Genomic DNA, 25,051 nt, shown 5'->3' on the forward strand with positions numbered 1-25,051 from the left:
CATGGCCCCTCGCCCCCTCCCGATCTCTGTAACCTCCTCCAGCCCTAGAATTCTCATCCTCCTGTTCAAATCCCTCCATGGCCCCTCGCCCCCTCCCCATCTCTGTAACCTCCTCCAGCCCCTAGAATTCTCATCCTCCTGTTCAAATCCCTCCATGGCCTTTGCCCCCTCCCTATCTCTGTAACCGCCTCCAGCGCCTACAATTTTCATCCTCCTGTTCAAATCGCTCCATGGCCCGTCGCCCCCTACCTATCTCTGTAACCTCCTCCAGCCCCTACAATTCTCATCCTCCTGTTCAAATCCCTCCATGGCCCCTTGCCCCCTCCCCATCTCTGTAACCTCCTCCAGCCCCTACAATTCACATCCTCAAGTTCAAATCCCTCCATGGCCCTCGCCCCCTCCCTATCTCTGTAACCTCCTCCAGCCCTACAAATCTCAGCCTCCTGTTCAAATTCCTCCATGGCCCCGCCCCCTCCCTACCTCTGTAACCTCCTCCAGCCCCTACAATTCTCATCCTCCTGTTCAAATCCCTCCATGGCCCTCGCCCCTCCCTATCTCTGTAACCTCCTCCAGCCCCTACAATTCTCATCCTCCTGTTCAAATCCCTCCATGGCCCTCGCCCCTCCCTATTTCTGTAACCTCCTCCAGCCCCTACAATTCTCATCCTCCTGTTCAAATCCCTCCATGGCCCCTCGGCCCCCTTACTATCTCTGTAACCTCCTCCAGCCCTACAATTCTCATCCTCCTGTTCAAATTCCTCCATGGCCCTCGCCCCCTCCCTACCTCTGTAACCTCCTTCAGCCCCTACAATTCTCATCCTCCTGTTCAAATCCCTCCATGGCCCGTCGTCCCCTCCCTATCTCTGTAACCTCCTCCAGCTCCTATAATTCTCATCCTCCTGTTCAAATCCCTCCATGGCCCTCGCCCCCTCCCTATCTCTGTAACCTCCTCCAGCCCTACAATTCTCATCCTCCTGTTCAAATCCCTCCATGGCCCCTCGCCCCCTCCCTATCTCTGTAACCTCCTCCAGCCCCTACAATTCTCATCATCCTGTTCAAGTCCCACCATGGCCCTCGCCGCCTCCCTATCTTTGTAACCACCTCCAGCCCCTACAATTCTCATCCTCCTGTTCAAATCCCTCCATGGCCCTCGCCCCCCTTCCTATCTCTGTAACCTCCTCCAGCTCCTATAATTCTCATCCTCCTGTTCAAATCCCTCCATGGCCCTCGCCCCCTCCCTATCTCTGTAACCTCCTCCAGCCCCTATAATTCTCATCCTCCTGTTCAAATCTCTCCATGGCCCCTCGCCCCCTCCCTATCTCTGTAACCTCTTCCAGCCCCTACAATTCTCATCCTCCTGTTCAAATCCCTCCATGGCACTCGTCCCTCCCTATCTCTGCAACCGCTTCCAGCCCCTACAATTCTCATCCTCCTCTTCAAATCCCTCCCTGGCCCTCGCCCCCCTCCCTATCTCTGTAACCTCCTCCAGCCCTACAATTCTCATCCTCCTGTTCAAATCCCTCCATGGCCCTCGCCCCCTCCCTATCTCTGTAACCTCCTCCAGCCCCTACAATTCTCATCCTCCTCTTCAAATCCCTCCCTGGCCCTCGCCCCCCTCCCTATCTCTGTAACCTCCTCCAGCCCTACAATTCTCATCCTCCTTTTCAAATCCCTCCATGGCCCTCGCCCCCTCCCTATCTCTGTAACCTCCTCCAGCCCCTACAATTCTCATCCTCCTGTTCAAATCCCTCCATGGCCCTCGCCCCCTCCCTATCTCTGTAACCTCCTCTAGCCCTACAATTCTCATCCTCCTGTTCAAATCCCTCCATGGCCCTCGCCCCTTCCCTATGTATCCACCTCCAGCCCTACAAACCCCAAGATCTCTCTACTCCTCCAATGGGATTAGTTTGGTATTGATACGGGGCTATGGGGAGAGAGCGGGGCAGTGGGATTAGTTTGTGGATTCATAAAGGACTATGGTGAGATAGCGGGGCAGTGGGATTAGTTTGGTGATTGATACAGGGCTATGGGGAGGGAGCGGGCAGTGGGATTAGTTTGGGGATTGATAGAGGGCTATGGGGAGAGAGCGGGGCAGTGGGATTAGTTTGGTGATTGATACAGGGCTATGGGGAGGGAGCGGGGCAGTGGGATTAGTTTGGTGATTGATACAGCGCTATGGGGAGAGAGCGGGGCAGTGGGATTAGTTTGGGGATTGATACAGGGCTATGGGGAGAGAGTGGGGCAGTGGGATTAGTTTGGGATTGATACAGGGCTATGGGGAGGGAGCGGGCAGTGGGATTAGTTTGGGGATTGATACAGGGCTATGGGGAGATAGCGGGGCAGTGGGATAAGTTTGGGGATTGAAACATAGTTATGGGGAGAGAGCGGGGCAGTGGGATTAGTTTGGGGATTGATACAGGGCTATGGGGAGATAGCGGGGCAGTGGGATTAGTTTGGTGATTGATACAGGGCTATGGGGAGAGAGTGGGCAGTGGGATTAGTCTGGGGATTAACACAGGGCTATGGGGAGAGAGCGGGGCAGTGGGATTAGTTTGGGGATTGACACAGGGCTAAGGGGAGAGAGCGGGGCTGTGAGGTTAGTTTGGGGATTGATACAGGGCTATGGGGAGAGAGCGGGGCAGTGGGATTAGTTTGCGGATTGATGCAGGGCTATGGGGAGAGAGCGGGGCAGTGTGATTAGTTTGGGGATTGATACAGGGCTATGGGGAGAGAGCGGGGCAGTGGAATTAGTTTGTGATTGATACAGGGCTATGGGGAGAGAGCGGGGCAATGTGATTAGTTTGGGGATTGATACAGGGCTATGGGGAGAGAGCTGGGCAGTGGGATTAGTTTGGGGACTGATACAGGGCTATGGGGAGAGAGCGGGGCAGTGGGATTAGTTTGGGGATTGATACAGGGCTATGGGGAGAGAGCGGGGCAGTGGGATTAGTTTGGGGATTGATACAGGGCTACGGGGAGAGAGCGGGACAGTGGGATTAGTTTGGGATTAATACAGGGCTATGGGGAGAGAGCAGGGCAGTGGGATTAGTTTGGGGATTGATACAGGGCTACGGGGAGAGAGTGGGACAGTGGGATTAGTTTGGGGATTGATACAGGGCTATGGGGAGAGAGCGGGGCAGTGGGATTAGTTTGGGATTGATACAGGGCTACGGGGAGAGATCGGGAAATAATTTAGCCCTTGTGTGGAGATTGTGTCTCATTCCTTGTTGCTGTCGTTCGTACCTGTTCTCTACCCTGGCAGGAGAATGGGAATTCCAACACCGAGTTCACCCCCCAGAACATGCTCATCAGTATACTTAACATCTTCATGGCTGGGACCGAGACTACAAGCGTCACTGTGCAGCGAGGGCTGCAAGTCCTCATCAGGAACCCGCACATTCAAGGCAAGCTCTACTGGCTAACTTTAGAGACAGCAATGCAGTTCACTGGGGCATAAAACATAGAAACATAGAAGATAGGAGCAGGAGTCGGCCATTCGGCCCCTCGAGCCTGCTCCGCCATTCAATGAGATCATGGCTGATCATCCAAATTCAGTACCCTTGATGCGCTATCAATTACTCATAAAAGACGGAGAGTTAGGAGAGTAACTAAAGGCTTTTATTAGCAAAGAACAGAGCATGTCTCTCGTGGTTGACTGGGTTCCAAGAAGGCAGGGGGCTGCAGGTCAATCACCTTTATACCTGGTGCCTGTGGGTGGAGCCAGCCGAGACATGTTGAGGCATGCATAGTGTTGTGTATGTAATATGTGTGCTACTTTGAACCTATGGACAGGACTGCACTACTTGTAGGGCGTAGTGATACGCAGTACCACTCCTGGCCATAGGGGTATAAATAGTACTGTGGGTACTGATCTCCCCTCAGTTCCCGCCTGTGGGCATGAAGTAAAGACCTACGTATAGTCCCTACCTCCAACCAGTAAAGACCTGTTTTATTGTTACTGATTAAGTCTCAGTATTAATTACTTGAACAACTCACAGATTTAACACTGGCGACGAGTCTGATTCGGACCCTGCGGCAGTCACTCCACGGCAGCTTCGTCCACAGCCAGGACGTTGCAGAGAGGTTTCCACCCTCTCCACCCCACTGGAAGACATCCTGACCTCGGAGCCTCCATCGGCGACCGTCAGCTTCTTCTCCAGCTTGGTGGTGGGTAAGCCGTTGTCTGAGCCGGGCAGCGACGCGACAGGCAGTCGACCGCGTTGGCCGCACGAACGGGGCTGGGGGAGCTGGAGGAATAGGGCGCGAGAGCCGCTTCGAGCGGGAGGCATTTCAACAGAGTGATCGCATCTCCTGATAAGAGCCGAGAGCCGCTTCGCGATCCAGCGATCGCATCCGCTGATAAGGGCCGCACTCGGGCGATCACGGCGAAGATAAGGGCCGCACTCGGGGGCTGAAGGGAGACGGCGTTGGGGGACGGGTGAAGACCGCCAAGCGCGGGAAAACCGCCATTTTGTGGGCGGAGGACGACGGCAAGAACGGGAAGCCACCATCTTGGATAGCAGTAAAAAAAAAAAAATCTGAGAAATTGCAAATCTACAATGCCTAAACACGGGAATATTAGCACCTTTGATAGTGACCTCGAAGATTGGGCCATATATGTTGAAAGAGTAAAAAATTATTGTAAGGCCAATAAAATTCATGACCAAGATAAAGCTCTAACATTATTAAATTTAATGGGTGCGAAGACATACGGGCAATTGAAACACCTGTTATCACCAGATGAACCGGCGGATAAGACGTTCGATGAGATTGTTACTGTCCTGAAAGATCATCTAAACCCCACGCCGCTGATGCTAGCGGAACGATTTACATTTTACGACAGAAGGCAGCTACAGCATGAAAGCAATGCTGATTATTTGCTGGAATTGCGTAAATTAGCGAAATATTGCCAGTTTGGAACGGGACTGACAGATGCACTACGAGACAAATTTGTGTGTGGTTTATTTAAACAGGATACACAAAAGCGACTGCTCAAGGAGAATGAGCTGACGCTTGAGAAGGCGGTCACTATGGCAGCAGCACACGAAGCCGCAGCGAGAGGCACGGCAGTAATGCAGCTACGGTCACCGGAGCTCAGTGCACACAAATTGGGTGTGAGTTCTGGCAAATGTTATCATTGTGGAAAGACAACGCATGATCAGAACCAGTGTTGGTTTAAAAACCAAGAATGTAGAACTTGTGGTAGGCTTGGACATATAGCTAGAGTATGCAGGTCAGGGAAGAAGACCAGCAACAAGAAGTCACCGCAAGGAAAATACGCAAAGGTACACAAGGTGACCGAACAGGAGTCCGATTCAGACGCTAGCAGTAATGAACTGGCTAGCTTAAGCTGTAATGAACTGGCTAGCTTAAGAGTACTCAACGCTGGTAAGGGTACAGACCTCCAGACAATTTGGGTCACTCTTCAGATAGAAGGAGTCCAAGTAAAACTGGAATTGGACACTGGATCGGCATTGACGGTCATAAATAAGAAAGATTACGGAAAGTTATTCCAACATATTCCCCTACAGGATACGGGGATTATATTGAAAACATACACGGGGCAAAGAGTGTACCCCATCGGGAAAATAGAGGTTGCAGTGGTCCACAAGGGCGAAGACAGTCAAATAATGGACTTATATGTGATATCTGAAGGAGGTTCTCCACTACTAGGACGGGAGTGGATTAGGAAAATGAATATGGACTGGCATTTCCTACAAACAATAACGAGTGAGAACTCGGTGAAGATAGTCGGCCCAGACTCTGGAACGGATGATGGTAAGCCCAACTCAGGTGCAAAAGACAAACTTTCAGCACAGAATTCCACTGAGCAACAACAACATAGTTTAACTGTGGATTCTGAGTCTGGCAAGTCTACTGATGTGCCCATTTCTGAGGGACATCGGGCTCGAACTCAACTCCATTTCAAACTACAACAGCAATTACAACAAATGCTTCGCCGTTTTGAGCAAGAGTTGAATGCAACGAAAGAGTTCTTTGATATAGAGTTGGAGAATCTGGAAAGACAACAGAAGCAGCTGATGGAGAAAATGGAGCAGGAGCACACAAAATGTCTGATGTCAGAGGAGTTAACGGTCAGCCAACTCCTGCATATGCTGAAGGACAGGACTCTGAAATGGGAAAAACTTGAACACGAACTTCAATATTCAAACGAAAGGGGTTCGGAGCTCTCAAAGGTTATTGGAAGAGCTGAGGTGGCAACACAGACTGAGATGACTGCAACAGAGCAGCCCTTGGATGCCAAAAGTACGCTGACTCACGTCAACGTAGAACAACAGACCGCTGAAACAGCTGCTCCGGTAGAGGGATTGAATAGTCCGATCAATCAATCTCCAAAAGAAGTTGAAGTAGTAAAATCTCAAATGAGGTCATTAGTAAACGACTTGCTGAAAGCCCAGAAAAAGCTGGATGAAGAGGTACGCATGAAGAAGTCTCTTCAGGAAAGATGCCTGGACTTGGAACAAAATCTGGCTAACGCCCAGCTGGGTATGGAGGAAATAGAAGACCCTCTCGCTGGCCTAGATCAGGACGACACCGAATATTACTATGTCCTGTCCTGCCCAACTTGTAACTTCGACTCCCACCATACAGAAATCATGGAGGAGCACCGAAAGTCTACGGAACATCGGGAGAAGGTGGCTCTACTACGGAAAAAGGAGGAAGAGAAGGAGGAACTGCGCATGCAGCTGGCAGCTGACAGTGGAGCCCAGAGAGTCTCCAAGAAGCAGAAAAGGAAAAGTCGAAACAGAAGATGACCCATCTGAACCATTATTACCTCTATCAGATCACACACGTGGTCCCTCCGAACGGAGCCAATTCAGTTCGGAAGTTCAAACTGTTAAATCCATGGAAGGACTATTGAATGAGTCACTCCAGCAACGTGAACCGACTACACCACAGAGATTGAATCTGTGAACTGTTTTCCGCAGAGACTGAATCTGTGATCTGTTTTGACATGAAGTTATCTATGTATCTATGTTATTCTGTTATGTAAACCTGAAGTTATATATGTATATATGTTATTACGTTATGTTAAATGGGGAGATGACTGTAAAGCTAGGAAGGGAGGAATGTTGTGTATGTAATATGTGTGCTACTTTGAACCTATGGACAGGACTGCACTACTTGTAGGGCGTAGTGATACGCAGTACCACTCCTGGCCATAGGGGTATAAATAGTACTGTGGGTACTGATCTCCCCTCAGTTCCCGCCTGTGGGCATGAAGTAAAGACCTACGTATAGTCCCTACCTCCAACCAGTAAAGACCTGTTTTATTGTTACTGATTAAGTCTCAGTATTAATTACTTGAACAACTCACAGATTTAACACATAGGTACAACAGTGTGCAACAACAACAACAACAGTGAATAACAATAACAGTGGTTTACCACACCCTGTCCCTGCTTTCTCCCCATATCCCTTGTTCCCCTTAGCCTTAAGAAATATATCTAACTCCTTCTTGAATATATTTAATGAATTGGCCTCAACTGCCTTCTGTGGTAGAGAATTCCACAGGTTCACCACTCTCTGGGTGAAGAAATTCCTCCTCATCTCTGTCCTAAATGGCCTACCCCTTATCCTTAGACTGTGACCCCTGGTTCTGGACTCCCCCGCCATCGGGAACATCCTTCCTGCATCTAGTCTGTCTAGTCCTGTTAGAATTTTATAAGTTTCAATGAGATCCCCTCTCATTCTTCTAAACTCCGGCGAGTATAAGCCCAATCGACCCAATCTCTCCTCATACGTCACTCCTGCCATCCCAGGTATCAGCCTGGTGAATCTTCGCTGCACTCCCTCCATGGCAAGAACATTCTTCCTCAGATAAGGCGACCAAAACTGCACACAATACTCAAGGTGTGGTCTCACCAAGGCCCTGTACAACTGCAGCAAGACATCCTTGTCCCTGTACTCGAATCCTCTCGCTACGAAGGCCAACATACCATTTGCCTTCTTAACCGCCTGCTGCACCTGCATGCTTACCTTCAGCGACTGGTGCACAAGGACACCCAGGTCTCGTTGCACTTCCCCATCTCCCAATCTATTGCCATCCAGATAATAATCTGCCTTCCTGTTTGTTAGATCCGTGTATCTTAATGTTATCCTTCAATAATCAAACAAAAGACTGCAGGGAACGATCCAACAGGTGTTTACTGAATGAGGGTTCAAACTGCAACTGACTGTACAGATCACTACTCAGGGTTTATATACAGGTGTGGTCACTGCCGGTACTACAGGATACAGGAGCTGTAAAAAGTAGTTCTCCCCCTTAAAAGGTACATACATTACAATTCCTCCCCTTTTAGATTAACAGTACCATAACACTCATTTAATAATTAAATATCAAACTAATTACAATTAACACTTTTAACATGCAACATTAACTGAAAATAGTCTATTTATAAATTCAGTCTTTGGGGAGGCTTCCTGATTCTTTCTGGATAATGCCTTTCTCGAGTGTCTCGCTCTTGGTGCGGAGGCGATTCTAACACCCTGTCGTCAGTTGATTCATCAGCTTCCAATGCTATTGTTTCTGAGGTAGATGCGACCTGTACGTCGAGTTCCTCACCAGGTACGTATGGCCGAGACATGGGGTTGACGCGTTCCTGTGACTCTTGGGTCTGGTCAACATGGCGTCTCACAATGTTCTCCCCAACATCCACTGTGTACATTAGTGGCCCCTGCCGTGTGCGTATCGTTCCTGGTTGCCATTTCTCTGTTCGGTAGTCGCGGGCCAAGACTGGTTGCCCTACATTGAAGCTCCTTGTCGGCTTCTCATTGATGTGCTGGAATTGCTTACTCTCAACATCTCTTCGTACATTTGGTCTGAGCAAATCCAGACGAGATTTCAACCTTCGGTTAAAGAACATCATGGCCGGGGCCTGGTTGGTGACTGCATGTGTCGCATTTCTGTAGGCTAACAGGAAATTGTCCACCTTATGCTGCAGTGGAATGTCGTCATCGCACATGGCCTTTACTGCTTTTTTAAAGGTTTGTACGAACCTCTCAGCCAATCCATTTGTGGCTGGATGATATGGGGCGGATGTGTAATGCCTTACCCCATTCCTTTTCATAAATCTTCGAAACTCTTCGGACACAAACTGTGGTCCGTTATCAGAGCAAATCTACTCTGGCAAGCCGTTCCTGGCAAATATGGTCCGTAGGACTGCAATAGTTTTCTCCGTGGTGGTGGAGGACATTTTGATCACCTCAGGCCATTTCGAGTGTGCATCCACGGCTATTAAAAACATTGAGTCCATGAATGGACCAGCAAAATCAATATGCACCCGTTGCCATGGAGATGAGGGCCACTCCCATGGGTGTAGAGGGGCATGTGGTGGTGCATTTTGGACCTTCTGGCATCCTGAGCAGCTCTTTGTCAGGTCCTCGATTTGCTGATCGATCCCCGGCCACCACACATAAGCCCTAGCAAGGCTTTTCATTTTCACCCCTCCCAGATGACCTTCGTGAAGCTCATTGAGCACTCTCTCCCTTAACTTGGGTGGAATTACCACTTGGGATCCACACATCAAGGTCCCCTGGCATACTGACAGCTGTTCTCTTCTGGATGAGAATGCTGGCAACAGTGAGTCGCCATGTGCTGGCCATCCCTTCACCATCAAATCATATACCCGAGACAGTGTCGGGTCATTTCAGGTCTCCTTCTCCATTCCAGCGTTAGTTACTGGCAAGCATTCAATTATATTCGAATGAAATATTTTGACAGGATCCACTGCTGGTGCTTCCTCCGCAGTAGGCAGTGGCAGGCGTGATAGCCCATCAACGTTTCCATGCTGTTTCGTGCCCTTATACTCGATTTCATATTGGTGCGCCCCTAGAAAAAGGGACCATCTTTGTAGCCGTTGCGCAGTCATCACCGGAACACCCTTCTTTGGATTAAAGATGGAGACAAGTGGTTGGTGGTCAGTCAGCAAGGTGAACGTCTGCCCGTGCAGATAGTGATTGAACTTTTTCACTCCCCACACTAGGCTGAGGGCCTCCCTGTCAATCTGGGCGTAGTTACGCTCGGCTGAGGTTAGTGACCGAGACGCAAAGGCTACTGGCCTCTCCGATCCGTCCGGGAATTTGTGCGACAGCACCGCTCCAATGCCAGAGGGTGATGCATCACACACCAACCGAATTGGTAGTGCTGGGTTGAAATGAGCCAACACCTCTTTTGATGTGATCAATGCTTTGCTCTTCTGGAAAGCTCGTTTACATTCTTCACTCCACTTCCATGGTACCCCCGTTTGCAGTAGGGTGTTCAGTGGGTGTAGTACGGTAGACAAATTCGGCAAGAACTTATGGTAGTAGTTCACCAGCCCGAGGAACAACCTCAGTTGTGACACATTTTCCGGTGCTGGAGCCTTGACTACTGCCTCAATCTTTTCAGGGGACTTATGTAACCCCTCTTTATCAATAACGTGGCCACAATACGAGATCTGCTTCTGGAAAAACTCGCATTTGTGGCGATTAGCTCGGAGCCCATATTCCTTCAATCTAGTGAGCACCTGCTCCAGGTTGGCGAGGTGATCACTGTCATTTTCGCCCGTGACCAGGATGTCGTCCAAATAACACTGGGTCCCTGGAATCCCTTGCAGGACTTGTTCCATTGCCCTTTGCCAAATAGCCGGAGCTGATGCTACCCCGAACACCAGCCGGTTGTATTGGTAGAGACCTTTATGAGTGTTGATCATGAGGTACTGTTTCGAGGTTTCTTCTACCTCCATTTGCAGGTACGCCTGGGCCAGATCAATCTTAGTGAAGCGTTTCCCTCCAGATAGCGAGGCGAAAATATCTTCAATCCGCGGAAGCGGATATTGTACAGTGTGAAGGACTGGGTTCACTGTCACCTTAAAGTCCCCACAGATGCGAACCTTCTTTGGTTCCCCAGGTGTATTACTCAACGACCTCTTCATTACAGGAATGATGGGTGTAGCCCACTCGCTCCAGTCCACTTTGGACAGTACTCCTGAACGTTCCAAACCTTCCAGCTCTGCTTCGACGGCTGGGCGGATCGCATAAGGTACCGGTCTGGCCTTAAAAAACTTTGGGCTTGCATTTTCCTCTATTTTGATCGTCGCTGTTGTAAAGTCTGTGGGTTGTACAGTTAATAACGACACAGCCTTCAGGAATAACAAACAAACAGGTCTTTACTATTCGAAGGTCATGGCGAATCTGCCCAAGGAATCATGCCACAACACTTATATGTGTGGTCACCGTCGGTATTACAGTATACAGAAGCCAAACAAGTAGTGCCACACCTAAAGTAGTTCTCTTAAAGGTGAGAACGGTTACATACAATAGTTCTCTTAAAGGTAGACGGGTACATACACTACAATCCTCTCTTTTTAGCTTATTACATACAGAGTCCCCATTAAACATAACATATCTTCAACTTCATATAAAACAATTTACAGACATAGTCTCGGTGGGAAACAGTTCACAGGTTCAGTCTCTGCGGGAACAGTTCACAGATTCAGTCTCTGATCTTGACTCGGTCCGAACAACATCTCTTTGGTGTAGATGGTTCACATTGCTAGCGTGACTCCTCCATATCCTTTTCTTGACGTAACAGCTTGAACTTTCGTCCTGCTGAACCAGCAGTGCTGACTTTTACAACAACTGGGTTGCCTTGATATTTTCCTACTTCCCAACTGATTTAACTCCTTTCGTAGGGTCCACGCATGATCTGGTAGAAGTGATAATATTTGCGATAGTTATCATCTTCTGCTTCTTCTTTTTCTTTTCTGCTTTTTGGAGACTCTCAGGGCTCCCTTATCAGCTGCCAGCTGTAGCACCACCAACTCTTTATGTTCCTTCAACTTTAAGTGCTTCATCCTGATTTCGGCACTTTGGGAGTTTTCATCACAAACTGGGCAGACCACATCCTCGTAATATTCAGTGTCACTCAACAGGTCATGGTAATATTCGGGTTCGTCCTGAGTTAGGCCAGCGAGAGGGCCTTCTACTTCCTCCTTACCCATCTGGACGTTAGCTGACTGTGGTTCCTTCCCTAGACATCTTTCTTGAAAAGACTTCTTCATGCATTCATCTTCATCCCGCTCTTCCTGGGTTTCCTGCAAATCCTTCACTAATGACCTCATTTGTGATTTCAACACTTCCCCTTCCCTCGGGGATTGATTGATCGGGCTATTCAATCCTTCTACTGGAGCAGCTGTTTCAACATTCTGTTGTTCACATAGACGCGATTCAGTGTACTTTTGGCATCCCAGTAAAGTCTGTTTTGCAACCTCAGCTATTTCCCAAACTTTTGAGAGCTCCGAACTCCTTCCCGTTGAAGATTGAAGCTCGTGTTCAGATTGTTCCCATTGCAGAGTCTTTTCCCTCAGCATATGAAGGAGTTGGCTGACCGTTAACTCTTCCACGGGAACACTGTGGATCAGAGTCTTCTCCATTTCATCCACCTTTTCCTCCAATGCTTCCACCTTCTGTTCCTCTTGTACTTTGGCTTTCAGCGCTCGGAAAAGTTGCGCCCTGATGCTCTCTAGCTCATGTTCAGGGACCATTCTTACAGTCTCTGTGTTTCTTACAGTTTCCTTTTCTTCCACTGAACGGATTCCCAGTTGAATCTGTTCTTCAAGTTGTTGAACCTCGGTCATTGCCGCCTCATATTTGTCTTGGGTTTCCTTCAATATTTTTATGAGTTCTTGGACATCTTGTCTTTCATGTTCTGCCATGTCTTTCACCTCTAATTTCTCATCTATGGATGGAACTTCTACCGATGAGTCTGTCTTGGCCTTGAGCTCATCAAGAATTTCCTGCAGCCTTTGGACTTCTTGCTCATGTTCAACCTTTAGTTGTTCATATGCTTCTACTGAAACTAGCTTTTCGGAGGTTGCCGAGTTAACCCCCTCCAGAATTGTAGCCTGGGCCTGTTCATACTGTTCTTTCAACTTCTCACACTCTGCTTGTAAGGAGTCGTAGAGAAGAACTGGAATAACATCCTGGCTTCCTGAAGATTCCTCTTCATTTGCTTCTTTCGCAATTTCCTGTTGGAGTTCAGCCAAGGCTGCTATGCTATCTGCCTCTCGAAGTCTCACTGCCATCAAATCTTCTTTATTCTTGTAGTCTATCTCAGCCATTTTCCGATTACTTTCATTTAACTGAGTGAGTAGTCCCTTATTCTGGGCTGAGAGATATTGCACCTTCTCATGTAGACCATAGCACTCCTTCTCTGCTCGACATAGCTGGTTACTGCTGATTTGGTTCTGTGTTTCAAGTTCCAACATCCTTTGCTTAGCTTCTTTCAGTTTCGCCCCTATAAGCTCCTCTTGCAACATGGCCACATTATTCACATCAGGTAAAGAAGCGTTTCTCTTTTCCATGTCCAAGATTTTTTTCTGCATATCTTTAAGTGCACACTGCGATTCAGCTTCTCTTAACCTTGCTTGCACTAGCTCCGTCTCCAATTGCAGAACAAAATCCTCAGTGTAGCGTGGTTTGCCTTTATGCTGTATCTCTAGATCATGCAAATATTCTAACTCCTGAACCTCATAAGGGAGATGTGATCGGTAATTGGTCACGATGGCTCTATGGTCGCTCTTTGCTTGAGCTAGCTGCCTCTGCTGTCTTTCCAGGTTCTCCCATTCGGTGTCCCAGAACTTTTCCATTGTTTTCATCTCTTGTACGAGACGGTAACTCAACTGTTCTAATTGTTGTCGTACTTTGAAATAAGTTTGAGTCCGAGTTCGGTGTTCTTCCGTCGTGGATGAATCCTTAACTTGAACAGGCTCAGAATTCTCTGTCAAACTGGAGTTCTGCTCTGAAGCTTTATTCTTCTCGGTAGCATAAGCCTTTATGCATGTCTTCGTTTTCTCCACCATAGTCGGCAAGTTCATTTTAGCCTTGTCTTCCATATTTGAGTTGGTCTTATCGTCATCCGTTTCAGAATCTGAGCTGATAGCTTGCACCGAGTCCTCACTCATTATGGCTTTTAGATAGTGCCATTCCATGTCTATTTTCTTGATCCACTCTCGTCCTAGAAGTGGTGGTCCTCCCTCAGATAATACGTACAAGTTCATTCTTGGGTGTTCTTTACCCCTATCTCTCACCTTGACTCTTATCTTCCCCATGGGGTATACCTTATGCCCCGTGTATGTCTGCAATACGAACTTGGTATTTCTTAAGGGTATGTGAGAGAATAGCCGGTGGTAGTCCCTTCGATTTATGACTGATAGAGCTGATCCAGTGTCCAACTCCATTCTTACTTGGACTCCAGCTATTTTTAGTATGACCCAGATAGTTTGTAGGTCAGCTTCCTTACTCACATTGTGAATTCTCAGACTACCCAGCTCCTGGCTGTTTGGGTCTGAGTCTGAATTCTGTTCGTCTGAACTCTTCTCAGCCACCTTGTGTACCTTGTTGTACTTTTCTTGTGGTGGCTTCCTTTGGTTGTTGGTCTTCTTCCCTGACTGGCATACCTTAGCGATCTGACCCAGTTTGCCACATTTCCTACATTCTTGGTTCTTAAACCAGCATTGATTCTGGTCGTGTGTTGTCTTCCCACAACGATAGCATTTTGTTGTACTTGAGGTAATTTGGTCCACCCCGAGTGCCGCCGCCTTTAGCTGCATTTCCGCCGTTCCTTTCGCTGCGGCTTCGTGCGATGCGGCTATAAGGACAGCCCTGTCAAGTATGAGGTCGTTCTCTTCGAGTAGTCGCTTTTGTGTCCCTTCCTTGGACAATCCGCATACGAACTTGTCTCGCAGTGCCTCTGTCAGATTCCCTCCGAACTGGCAGCATTTCGCTAGCCTACGCAGTTCGACCAAATATTCCGCGTTGCTTTCGTCTTTCCGTTGCGTTCTTGCATAGAATTTGAATCGTTCAGCCAACATCAACGGTGTGGGGTTCAAGTGGTCCTTCAGAACAGCCACAATCCCTTTGAAAGTCTGATCCGCCGGTTTAGCTGGTGCTAGTAGATGCTTCAAGAGCCCGTATGTCTTTGCGCCCATCGAGTTTAGCAATGTTATCGCTTTGTCGTCTTCCTCTATTTTGTTGGCTTCACAATAGATCTCGATGTGTTCCACGTACGTGGCCCAGTCTTCTATCTCAGAATTAAAATTGTTAATATTCCCTCGCTTAGGCATCTTCCTTTCCTTGGGAGCAGCACAAGTATTTCTTTAAATTCTTATTTATTATTTATTTATTTCTAAGATGGCGGTTTTTCCCACGAAAATGGCGGTTTCCCGCTCTTTCCTTCTCTCCCCGCCCCTTCAATGGCGGTCTCCCGCGTCTGTCGTCTTCTCCGCCTAATGGCGGCTTCCCACGTTTCTTCCCTGGTGGGAGGGGTACGCTTTCCCCACAGCGGACAGGTTCAGCCGCTGGGCTGGCTTCCGCACAGCTCCCCTTACTCGGCTCTGTCTTTCTCTCCCGCTCGCACGGCTCTACCGGCGCTGGGTACCCCGTTCACGGAGAACAGTTCAGCCGCTGGACTGGCTCTCGCGCAGCCTCTCTCCCCTTGCTCGGCTCTGTCTCTCTCTCCCCCACGTTCGGCTCTACCGGCGCTGGGTACCCCGTTGGTGGAGAACAGTTCAGCCGCTGGACTGGCTCTCGCGCAGCCCCCTTTGGTCGGCTCTGCCTCTCCCACACGCCCGGCTCCTGTTCGCCTCCCAGCCCTCACGCAGTCCGGTGCTTCCCTCCCCGGCTGCGGCTGAGTTTCTCTCTTCCCGCGCCTGCTCCCGGTCTCAGCGCTTCGTGGCTTCGGTCGCTGCCCGGCTTTTCCCGCCGATCGCGGTCCGGCTATCTCACGACGCTGTTGGACCCGCCTTCCTGACCAGCTCTGCTCCCCTACTCACAGTCTCCGCGGCCGCCTTGTTTCCTGCTGATCGGCTCACTCCGTACCGTGGTAGAAGGGTAGTCAGTGCCTGTTGCTGATGGAAGCTTTTGTTGCTAAAGTCTTCCTCCTTTCTATTGCTGCAGCCTCGTGTTTTCTTCCAGCAGAACGACAAGGGCGGTTGCCTCTCTTCGACGCTCTTTAGTTGCTTTGGTAGTCTTGCCGCAGGGTACGATTGGACTCGTCGCCACTGTAAAGTCTGTGGGTTGTACAGTTAATAACGACACAGCCTTCAGGAATAACAAACAAACAGGTCTTTACTATTCGAAGGTCAGGGCGAATCTGCCCAAGGAATCATGCCACAACACTTATATACCGGTGTGGTCACCGTCGGTATTACAGTATACAGAAGCCAAACAAGTAGTGCCACACCTAAAGTAGTTCTCTTAAAGGTGAACGGTTACATACAATAGTTCTCTTAAAGGTAGACGGGTACATACACTACAGCTGTTATGCCTTTTAGTGTTCCGAGTCCCTGCTGGAACACTTCTTGTGCGTCAGTTAGCATTTTTGACAGTCGTCCAGGTGTGACGTCATCATCCTTTTTGGCATCTACAGTCAGTGCTTGTATGGAATGCCAATCTAGCTGTATCTGCCGGATCCATTCACGTCCTAGTAGTGGTGGTCCTCCATCTGGCAATACATATAGGTCCATTTTTGGTGTTTCCTTGCCGTTATATATAACGTTCACCCTTATTTTTCCTTTGGGGTAGACTTTTTGCCCCGTGTACGTCTTCAAGACAATCTTTGTATCTCTCAAGGGTATATGTGAGAATAGCCGCTTGTAGTCCCTTCGGTTTATGACTTAGGGCTGATCCTGTGTCCAATTCCGTTTTCACTTGGACTCCGTCTATCTTGAGCGTGACCCAGATAGTTTGGTGATCCTCCATTTTGATCACATTATGTAGTTTCAGACAACCCAGCTCCTTGCTTCCGGAGTCTGTATCACTCTTCTGTTCGTCTGAACTACTCTCCGTCACCTTATGTACCTTCTTGTACTTCTCCTGTGGAGATTTCTTGCTGCTGGTTTTCTTTCCCGACCTGCAGACTCTTGCTATGTGTCCTACTTTTCCACACTGTCTGCACACTTTGTCCTTGAACCAGCAATCATTATGGTCGTGTGTTGTTCTGCCGCAGCGATAGCACTTCACTGTTCCGTATGACATTTCATTTGTGCCATATTCTTGCGGTCTCAGTTTTATCTCTGCAGCGCCCCATGCTGCTGCTTCGTGTGATACTGCCATGCTGAAAGCCTTGTCCAGCGTAAGATCCTTTTCTGATAGAAGCCGTTTCTGGGTTCCTTCACTTTGAAGCCCACACACAAACTTGTCCCTTAAAGTATCTGCTAGTCCCGTTCCAAACTGGCAGTGTTTCGATAGCTTGCGCAGTTCCGTTAAATACTCAGCATTACTTTCATCTTTATGCTGGTTCCTTTTGTGAAACTTAAATCTTTCTGCTATCAGCAGCGGTGTGGGGTTTAAGTGGTCCTGTAGGATTGACACTATGTTTTCAAAATCCTTTTCTACTGGCTTCTCTGGGGTTACTAGGTTTTGTAGTAAGCCATACGTTTTTGCACCCATTGAATTCAACAATACCAGCGCTTTCTTGTCATCTGGCACTTCATTCGCCTTGCAGTATACTTCTATGCGTTCGACATATGTCGTCCAATCTTCGACTTAATTGTCGAACGCTGTGATACTGCCACTCTTCGGCATTTTTGGGTGTGGTTAGACTGGCTTAAAATGGCGTCTCCCGCGCTTTCCTTTCTTCCCCGCTGCAGCTTAAAATGGCATCTCCCGCGCTTTCCTTTCTTCCCCGCTGCGGCTTAAAATGGCGTCTCCCGCGCAACGCCAACGTCGCTCTCAGCGGTCCTCGTGGCAAATGGCGACGCCCTGTGGGTTTCGTGCGCTGCTCCTGCGCTGATGCCAATGCCGCTCTCTGCGGTCCTCGTGGCAATGGCAGCGCCTCGCGTTTTCCTGCGCACCTCTCTCCCCCGTTGACGCTGCTCGGCCCTTGAACACCGGCTGCGCTCTGCTCTCTCTCGTCTCTCTCCCCCGTTGACGTTGCTCGGCCCCTGAACACCGGCTGCGCTCGGCTCTCTCTCATCTCTCTCCCCCGTTGACGCCGCTCGGTCCTGAACACCGGCTGCGCCCTGTGCGCTCTGCCCTTTCTCTCTCCCCCGTCGACGCTGCTCGGCCTTTTTCTGTGCCGCTTGGTCGGCTCTAGCCGCCGCTGTCCGGGAAGGGTCTGCCCAGTACCTGTTGCCAGCCCGCCTCGCTGGACCACCGTGACTGGAAAGCCAAGCCTGGCTCTTGACAGCCTCCCCTGCGATGCTCAAATCTCCGCTGGATGACTGGGCGGTTGCCCGTGGTCGACGCCCGTGCTTCTGGACTCGACCTCCTTCCACTGTTCTCCAGGAGCGAATCCCTGGGAGGTGATGCAGAGTTGCAGGTAGGTTCGAATCTGCTCGTCGCCAATGTTAGATCCGTGTATCTTAATGTTGTCCTTCAATAATCAGGCAAAAGACTGAAGGGAACGATCAACAGGTGTTTACTGAATGAGGGTTCAAACTGCAACTGACTGTACAGATCACTACTCAGGGTTTATATACAGATGTGGTCACTGCCGGTACTACAGGATACAGGAGCTGTAAAAAGTAGCTCTCCCCCTTGAAAGGTACATACATTACACTGTTTTTGCCACCAAAGTGGATAACCTCACATTATCCACGTTATATTGCATCTGCCATGCTTCTGCCCAATCACCCAACCTGTCCAAATCATCCTGGAGTTTCTCGGCATCCTCCTCACAGCACACACGCCCACCCAGCTTTGTGTCGTCTGCAAACTTGGAGATATTACATCTAGTTCCCTCGTCTAGATCATCATTAATATATATTGTGAATAGCTGTGGTCCAAGGACCGATCCCTGCGGTACCCCACTAGTCACTGCCTGCCACTCGGAAAAAGACCCGTTTATTCCAACTCTTTGCTTTCTGTCTGCCAACCAGTTCTCTATCCAAGTCAATACCTTGCCCCCAATCCCATGTGCCTTAATTTTGCACGCTAATCTCTTATGCAGGACCTTATCAAAAGCCTTCTGAAAGTCCAAATACACCACATCCACTGGTTCTCCCTTATCTATTTTACCAGTTACATCCTCAAAAAATTCCAGTAGATTAGTCAAGCCCGATTTACCTTTTGTAAATCCATGTTGACTTTGTCCGATCCTGTCACTGTTTTCCAAGTGCTCTGCTATTACATCTTTTACAATGGACTCTAGCATTTTCCCCACTACAGATGTCAGGCTTACCAGCCTGTAATTCCCCATTTTCTCTCTACCACCTCTTTTGAATAGTGGGGTAACATTAGCTACCTGCCAATCCATGGGTACTGTTCCAGATTCCATCGAATGTTGGAAGATGACCAGCAATGCATCTACTATTTCTAGGGCCACTTCCTTAAGTACCCTAGGATGTAGATTATCAGGCCCTGGGGATTTATCGGCCTTCAATCCCGTCAATTTCCCTAACACCATTTCCCTACAAATACTGATTTCTTTTAGTCCCTCCCTTTCATCAGACCCTATGTTCCCCGACATCTCTGGGAGGTTATTTGTGTCCTCCTTTGTGAAGACAGAACCAAAATATGTATTTAATTGGTCAGCCATTTCTTTGTTCCCCATTATAAATTCCCCTGATTCTGACTGCAAGGGACCTACGCTTGACTTCACCAATCTTTTTCTCTTCACATATCTATAAAAGCTTTTACAGTCAGTTTTTATGTTCCCTGCAAGCTTACTCTCATACTCTATTTTCCCCCTCTTAATTAATCCCTTTGTCCTCCTTTGTTGAATCCTAAACTGCTCCCAATCCTCAGGTTTACTGCTTTTTCTGGCCAATTTATATGTCCTCTCCTTGGATCTTATGCTATCCCTAATTTCTCTTGTTAACCACGGTTGAGTCAACTTTTTTGTTTTATTTTTATGCCAAACTGGGATGAACAAATTATGTAGTTCATCCATGTGGTCTTTGAATGTTTGCCATTGCCTATCCACTGTCAACCCTTTGAGTGACATTCCCCAATCAATCCTACCCAACTCGCGCCTCAGACCATCGTAGTTTCCTTTATTTAAATTCAGGACCCTAGTCTCTGAGTCAACTACTTCATTCTCTATCTTAATGAAGAATTCTAGCATATTATGATCGCTCCGACCCAAGGGGCCTCATACAACAAGATTGCTAATTAATCCTTTCTCATTACATAATACCCAGTCTAAGATGGCCTGATCTCTGGTTGGTTCCTCGACATATTGGTCCAGGAAACCATCCCGTAAACACTCCAGGAATTCCTCCTCCACAGTATTGTTACTAATTTGGTTAGCACAATCTATATGTAGATTAAAGTCATCCATGATGACTGCTGTGCCCTTAATGCACGCTTCTCTAATTTCCCTTTTAATGCCATCCCCAACCTCCGCATTACTGTTTGGAGGTCTATATACCACTCCCACTAACGTTTTCTGCCCCTTGGTATTTCTCAATTCTACCCATACAGATTCCACATCATCAGAGCTAATATCCTTCCTTACAATTGTGTTAATCCCTTCTTTAACCAGCAATGTTACCCCACCTCCCTTTCCTTTTTGCCTATCTTTCTTGAATATTGAATACCCCTGGATGTTGAGTTCCCAGCCTTGGCCACCCTGGAGCCATGTTTCCGTAATCCCAATCAAATCATATTCGTTTACCTCTATTTGCGCAGCCAATTCATCCACCTTATTACGAATGCTCCTCGCATTAAGACACAAAGCCTTCAGGCTTGTTTTTTTAACGTTCTTAGACCTATTAGAATTATTATTTACTCTTCCCTCACAGACGAGATGCAGCGGGAGATGGAGGGGGTGCTGGGCTCCGAGCGCGCCCCCATCTACGCGGACAGGGTCCGACTCCCCTACTGCAACGCGGTGGTTCACGAGATCCATCGCTACAGTTCTATCGCCCCCACCGCCTTGTGGCACAAAGTGACAGAGGACACAGAGTTCAAGGGCTTCCTCATTCCCAAGGTAAGAGCTACTGAGGAATCGGATGAGGTTCTTCCTACAGCACCATCAACCTGCATTGATATAGCGCCTTTAACGTAGTAAAACGTCCCAAGGCGCTTCACAGGAGCGATTATCAAACTAAATTTGACACCGAGCCACATAAGGATATATTAGGACAGGTGACCAAAAGCTGGGTCAAAGAGGTCGGTTTTAAGGAGCGTCTTAAAGGAGGGGAGAGAGGCGGAGAGGTTTAGGGAGGGAATTCCAGAGCTCAGGGCCCCAGGCAGCTGAAGGCACGGCCGCCAATGGTGGAGCGATGGAAATCGGGGATGCTCAAGAGGCCAGAATTGGAGGACCGCAGAGATCTCGGAGGGTTGTAGGGCTGGAGGAGGTTACAGAGATAGGGAGGGGCTGAGGGCCATGGAGGGATTTGAACAGGAGGATGAGAATTGTAGGGGCTGGAGGAGGTTACAGAGATAGGGAGGGGGTGAGGGGCCATGGAGGGATTTGAACAGGAGGATGAGAATTGTAGGGCTGGAGGAGGTTACAGAGATAGGGAGGGGGCGAGGGCCATGCAGGGATTTGAACAGGAGGATGAGAATTGTAGGGGCTGGAGGAGGTTACAGAGATAGGGAGGGGGCGAGGGGCCATGGAGGGATTTGAACAGGAGGATGAGAATTGTAGGGCTGGAGGAGGTTACAGAGATAGGGAGGGCGCGAGGGGCTATGGAGGGATTTGAACAGGAGGATGAGAATTGTAGGGCTGGAGGAGGTTACAGAGATAGGGAGGGAGCGAGGGCCATGGAGGGATTTGAACAGGAGGATGAGAATTGTAGGGGCTGGGGGAGGTTACAGAGATAGGGAGGGGGCGAGGGCCATGGAGGGATTTGAACAGGAGGATGAGAATTGTAGGGCTGGAGGAGGTTACAGAGATAGGGAGGGGGCGAGGGCCATGGAGGGATTTGAACAGGAGGATGAGAATTGTAGGGGCTGGAGGAGGTTACAGAGATAGGGAGGGGGCGAGGGGCCATGGTGGGATTTGAACAGGAGGATGAGAATTGTAGGGCTGGAGGAGGTTACAGAGATAGGGAGGGGGCGAGGGGCCGTGGAGGGATTTGAACAGGAGGATGAGAATTGTAGGGGCTGGAGGAGGTTACAGAGATAGGGAGGGGGCGAGGGCCATGGAGGGATTTGAACAGGAGGATGAGAATTGTAGGGCTGGAGGAGGTGACAGAGATAGGGAGGGAGCGAGGGCCATGGAGGGATTTGAACAGGAGGATGAGAATTGTAGGGACTGGAGGAGGTTACAGAGATAGGGAGGGACGAGGGCCATGGAGGGATTTGAACAGGAGGATGAGAATTGTAGTGGCTGGAGGAGGTTACAGAGATAGGGAGGGGGTGAGGGGCCATGGAGCGATTTGAACAGGAGGATGAGAATTGTAGGGGCTGGAGGAGGTTACAGAGATAGGGAGGGGGCAAACACAGGGGGTGATGGGTGAACGGGACTCGGTGCGAGTTAGGACACGGGGAGCAGTGGGAGTTTTGGATGACGTTTATGGAGGCTGGAAGATGGAAGGCTGGCCAGGAGAGTGTTGGGATAGTCACGTCTGGAGGGGACAAAGGCACCAGCTGTACAAAGCCCTGGTCAGACCACACTTGGAGCACTGTGCACAGTTCTGGTCTCCATATACCTTGGTTAGACCACACTTGGAGCACTGTGCACAGTTCTGGTCTCCATATACCTTGGTTAGACCACACTTGGAGCACTGTGCACAGTTCTGGTCTCCATATACCTCAGTTAGACCACACTTGGAGCACTGTGCACAGTTCTGGTCTCCATATACCTCGGTTAGACCACACTTGGAGCACTGTGCACAGTTCTGGTCTCCATATACCTCGGTTAGACCACACTTGGAGCACCGTGCACAGTTCTGGTCTCCATATACCTTGGTTAGACCACACTTGGAGCATTGTGCACAGTCCTGGTCTCCATATACCTTGGTTAGACCACACTTGGAGCACTGTGCACAGTTCTGATCTCCATATACCTGGGTTAGACCACACTTGGAGCACCGTGCACAGTTCTGGTCTCCATATACCTTGGTTAGACCACACTTGGAGCACTGTGCACAGTTCTCGTCCCCATATACCTTGGTTAGGCCACACTTGGAGCACTGTGCACAGTCCTGGTCTCCATATACCTTGGTTAGACCACACTTGGAGCACTGTGCACAGTTCTGGTCTCCACATACCTTGGTTAGACCACACTTGGAGCACTGTGCACAGTTCCGGTCTCCGTATACCTTGGGTAGACCACACTTGGAGCACTGTGCACAGTTCTGGTCTCCATATACCTTGGTTAGACCACACTTGGAGCACTGTGCACAGTTCTGGTCTCTGTATACCTTGGTTAGATCACACTTGGAGCACTGTGCACAGTTCTGGCCTCCATATACCTTGGTTAGACCACACTTGGAGCACTGTGCACAGTTCTGGTCTCCATATGCCTTGGTTAGGCCACACTTGGAGCACTGTGCACAGTTCTGGTCTCCATATACCTTGGTTAGACCACACTTGGAGCACCGTGCACAGTTCTGGTCTCCATATACCTTGGTTAGACCACACTTGGAGCACTGTGCACGGTTCTGGTCTCCATATACCTTGGTTAGACCACACTTGGAGCACTGTGCACAGTTCTGGTCTCTATATACTTTGGTTAGACCACACTTGGAGCACTGTGCACAGTCCTGGTCTCCATATACCTTGCTTAGACCACACCTGGAGCACTGTGCACAGTTCTGGGCACCACACCTTAGGAAGGATCTATTGGCCTTGGAGGGAGGGCAGAGCAGATTCACCAGAATAATACCTGGACTCGAAGAGTTAGATTACGAGGAGAGATTACATAAGCTAGGCTTGTATTATCCTGGAATATAGAAGGTTAAGGGGTGATTTGATTGAGGTTTTTAGGATTCTGAAAGGAACCGATAGGGTAGACGGAGAGAAACTTTTTCCGCTGGTACGGGTGTGTCTAGGACAAGGGAGACATCATCTTAAAATCTGAGCCAGGCCGTTCAGGAGAAAATTAGGGAAATACTTCTTCACACAAAGGATACAGATCAGCCCATGATCTCATTGAATGGCGGAGCAGGCTCAAGGGGCTGAATGGGCCTCCTGTTCCTGTGTAACAGGCTCGAGGGGCTGAATGGACCTCCTCCTGTTCCTGTGTAATGGCTCGAGGGGCTGAATGGGCCTCCTCCTGCTCCTGTGTAACAGGCTCGAGGGGGCTGAATGGGCCTCCTCCTGTTCCTGTGTAACAGGCTCGAGGGGCTGAATGGGCCTCCTCCTGTTCCTGTGTAACAGGCTCGAGGGGCTGAATGGGCCTCCTCCTGTTCCTGCGTAACAGGCTCGAGGGGCTGAATGGGCCTCCTCCTGTTCCTGTGTAACAGTCTCGAGGGGATGAATGGGCCTCCTCCTGTTCCTGTGTAACAGGCTCGAGGGGCTGAATGGGCCTCCTCCTGTTCCTGTGTAACAGTCTCGAGGGGCTGAACGGGCCTCCTCCTGTTCCTGTGTAACAGGCTCGAGGGGCTGAATGGGCCTCCTCCGGTTCCTGTGTAACAGGCTCGAGGGGACTGAATGGGCCTCCTCCTGTTCCTGTGTAACAGGCTCGAGGGGCTGAATGGGCCCCCTCCTGTTCCTGTGTAACAGGCTCGAGGGGCTGAATGGGCCTCCTCCTGTTCCTGTGTAACAGGCTCGAGGGGGCTGAATGGGCCTCCTCCTGTTCCTGTGTAACAGGCTCGAGGGGGCTGAATGGGCCTCCTCCTGTTGCTGTGTAACAGGCTCGAGGGGCTGAATGGGCCTCCTCCTGTTCCTGTGTAACAGGCTCGAGGGGCTGAATGGGCCTCCTCCTGTTCCTGTGTAACAGGCTCGAGGGGGCTGAATGGGCCTCCTCCTGTTCCTGTGTAACAAGCTCGAGTGGCTTAATGGGCCTCCTCCTGTTCCTGCGTAACAGGCTCGAGGAGCTGAATGGGCCTCCTCCTGTTCCTGTGTAACAGTCTCGAGGGGATGAATGGGCCTCCTCCTGTTCCTGTGTAACAGGCTCGAGGGGCTGAATGGGCCTCCTCCTGTTCCTGTGT

The 25,051-nt window shown here is 49.5% G+C and overlaps 1 protein-coding gene across 1 annotated transcript in view; it reads left to right on the forward strand.

Annotated features, from left to right (window-relative positions):
- The window catches only part of LOC147084860 (cytochrome P450 2B9-like), a 98,002-nt gene that overhangs the window by 62,109 nt on the left and 10,842 nt on the right, over nucleotides 1-25,051 (forward strand). Inside the window, exons 6-7 of the mRNA XM_085979568.1 lie at nucleotides 3,262-3,403; nucleotides 20,750-20,937. Of these exons, the coding sequence (XP_085835694.1) occupies nucleotides 3,262-3,403; nucleotides 20,750-20,937 (330 nt within the window). The remainder of the gene's footprint in view (nucleotides 1-3,261; nucleotides 3,404-20,749; nucleotides 20,938-25,051) is intronic.

Source organism: Somniosus microcephalus, unplaced genomic scaffold (assembly GCF_052327205.1).
Source record: "Somniosus microcephalus isolate GS21.2 unplaced genomic scaffold, FLI_Smic_1.0 unresolved_chr9, whole genome shotgun sequence".
NCBI classification, from domain to species: Eukaryota; Metazoa; Chordata; class Chondrichthyes; order Squaliformes; family Somniosidae; genus Somniosus; species Somniosus microcephalus.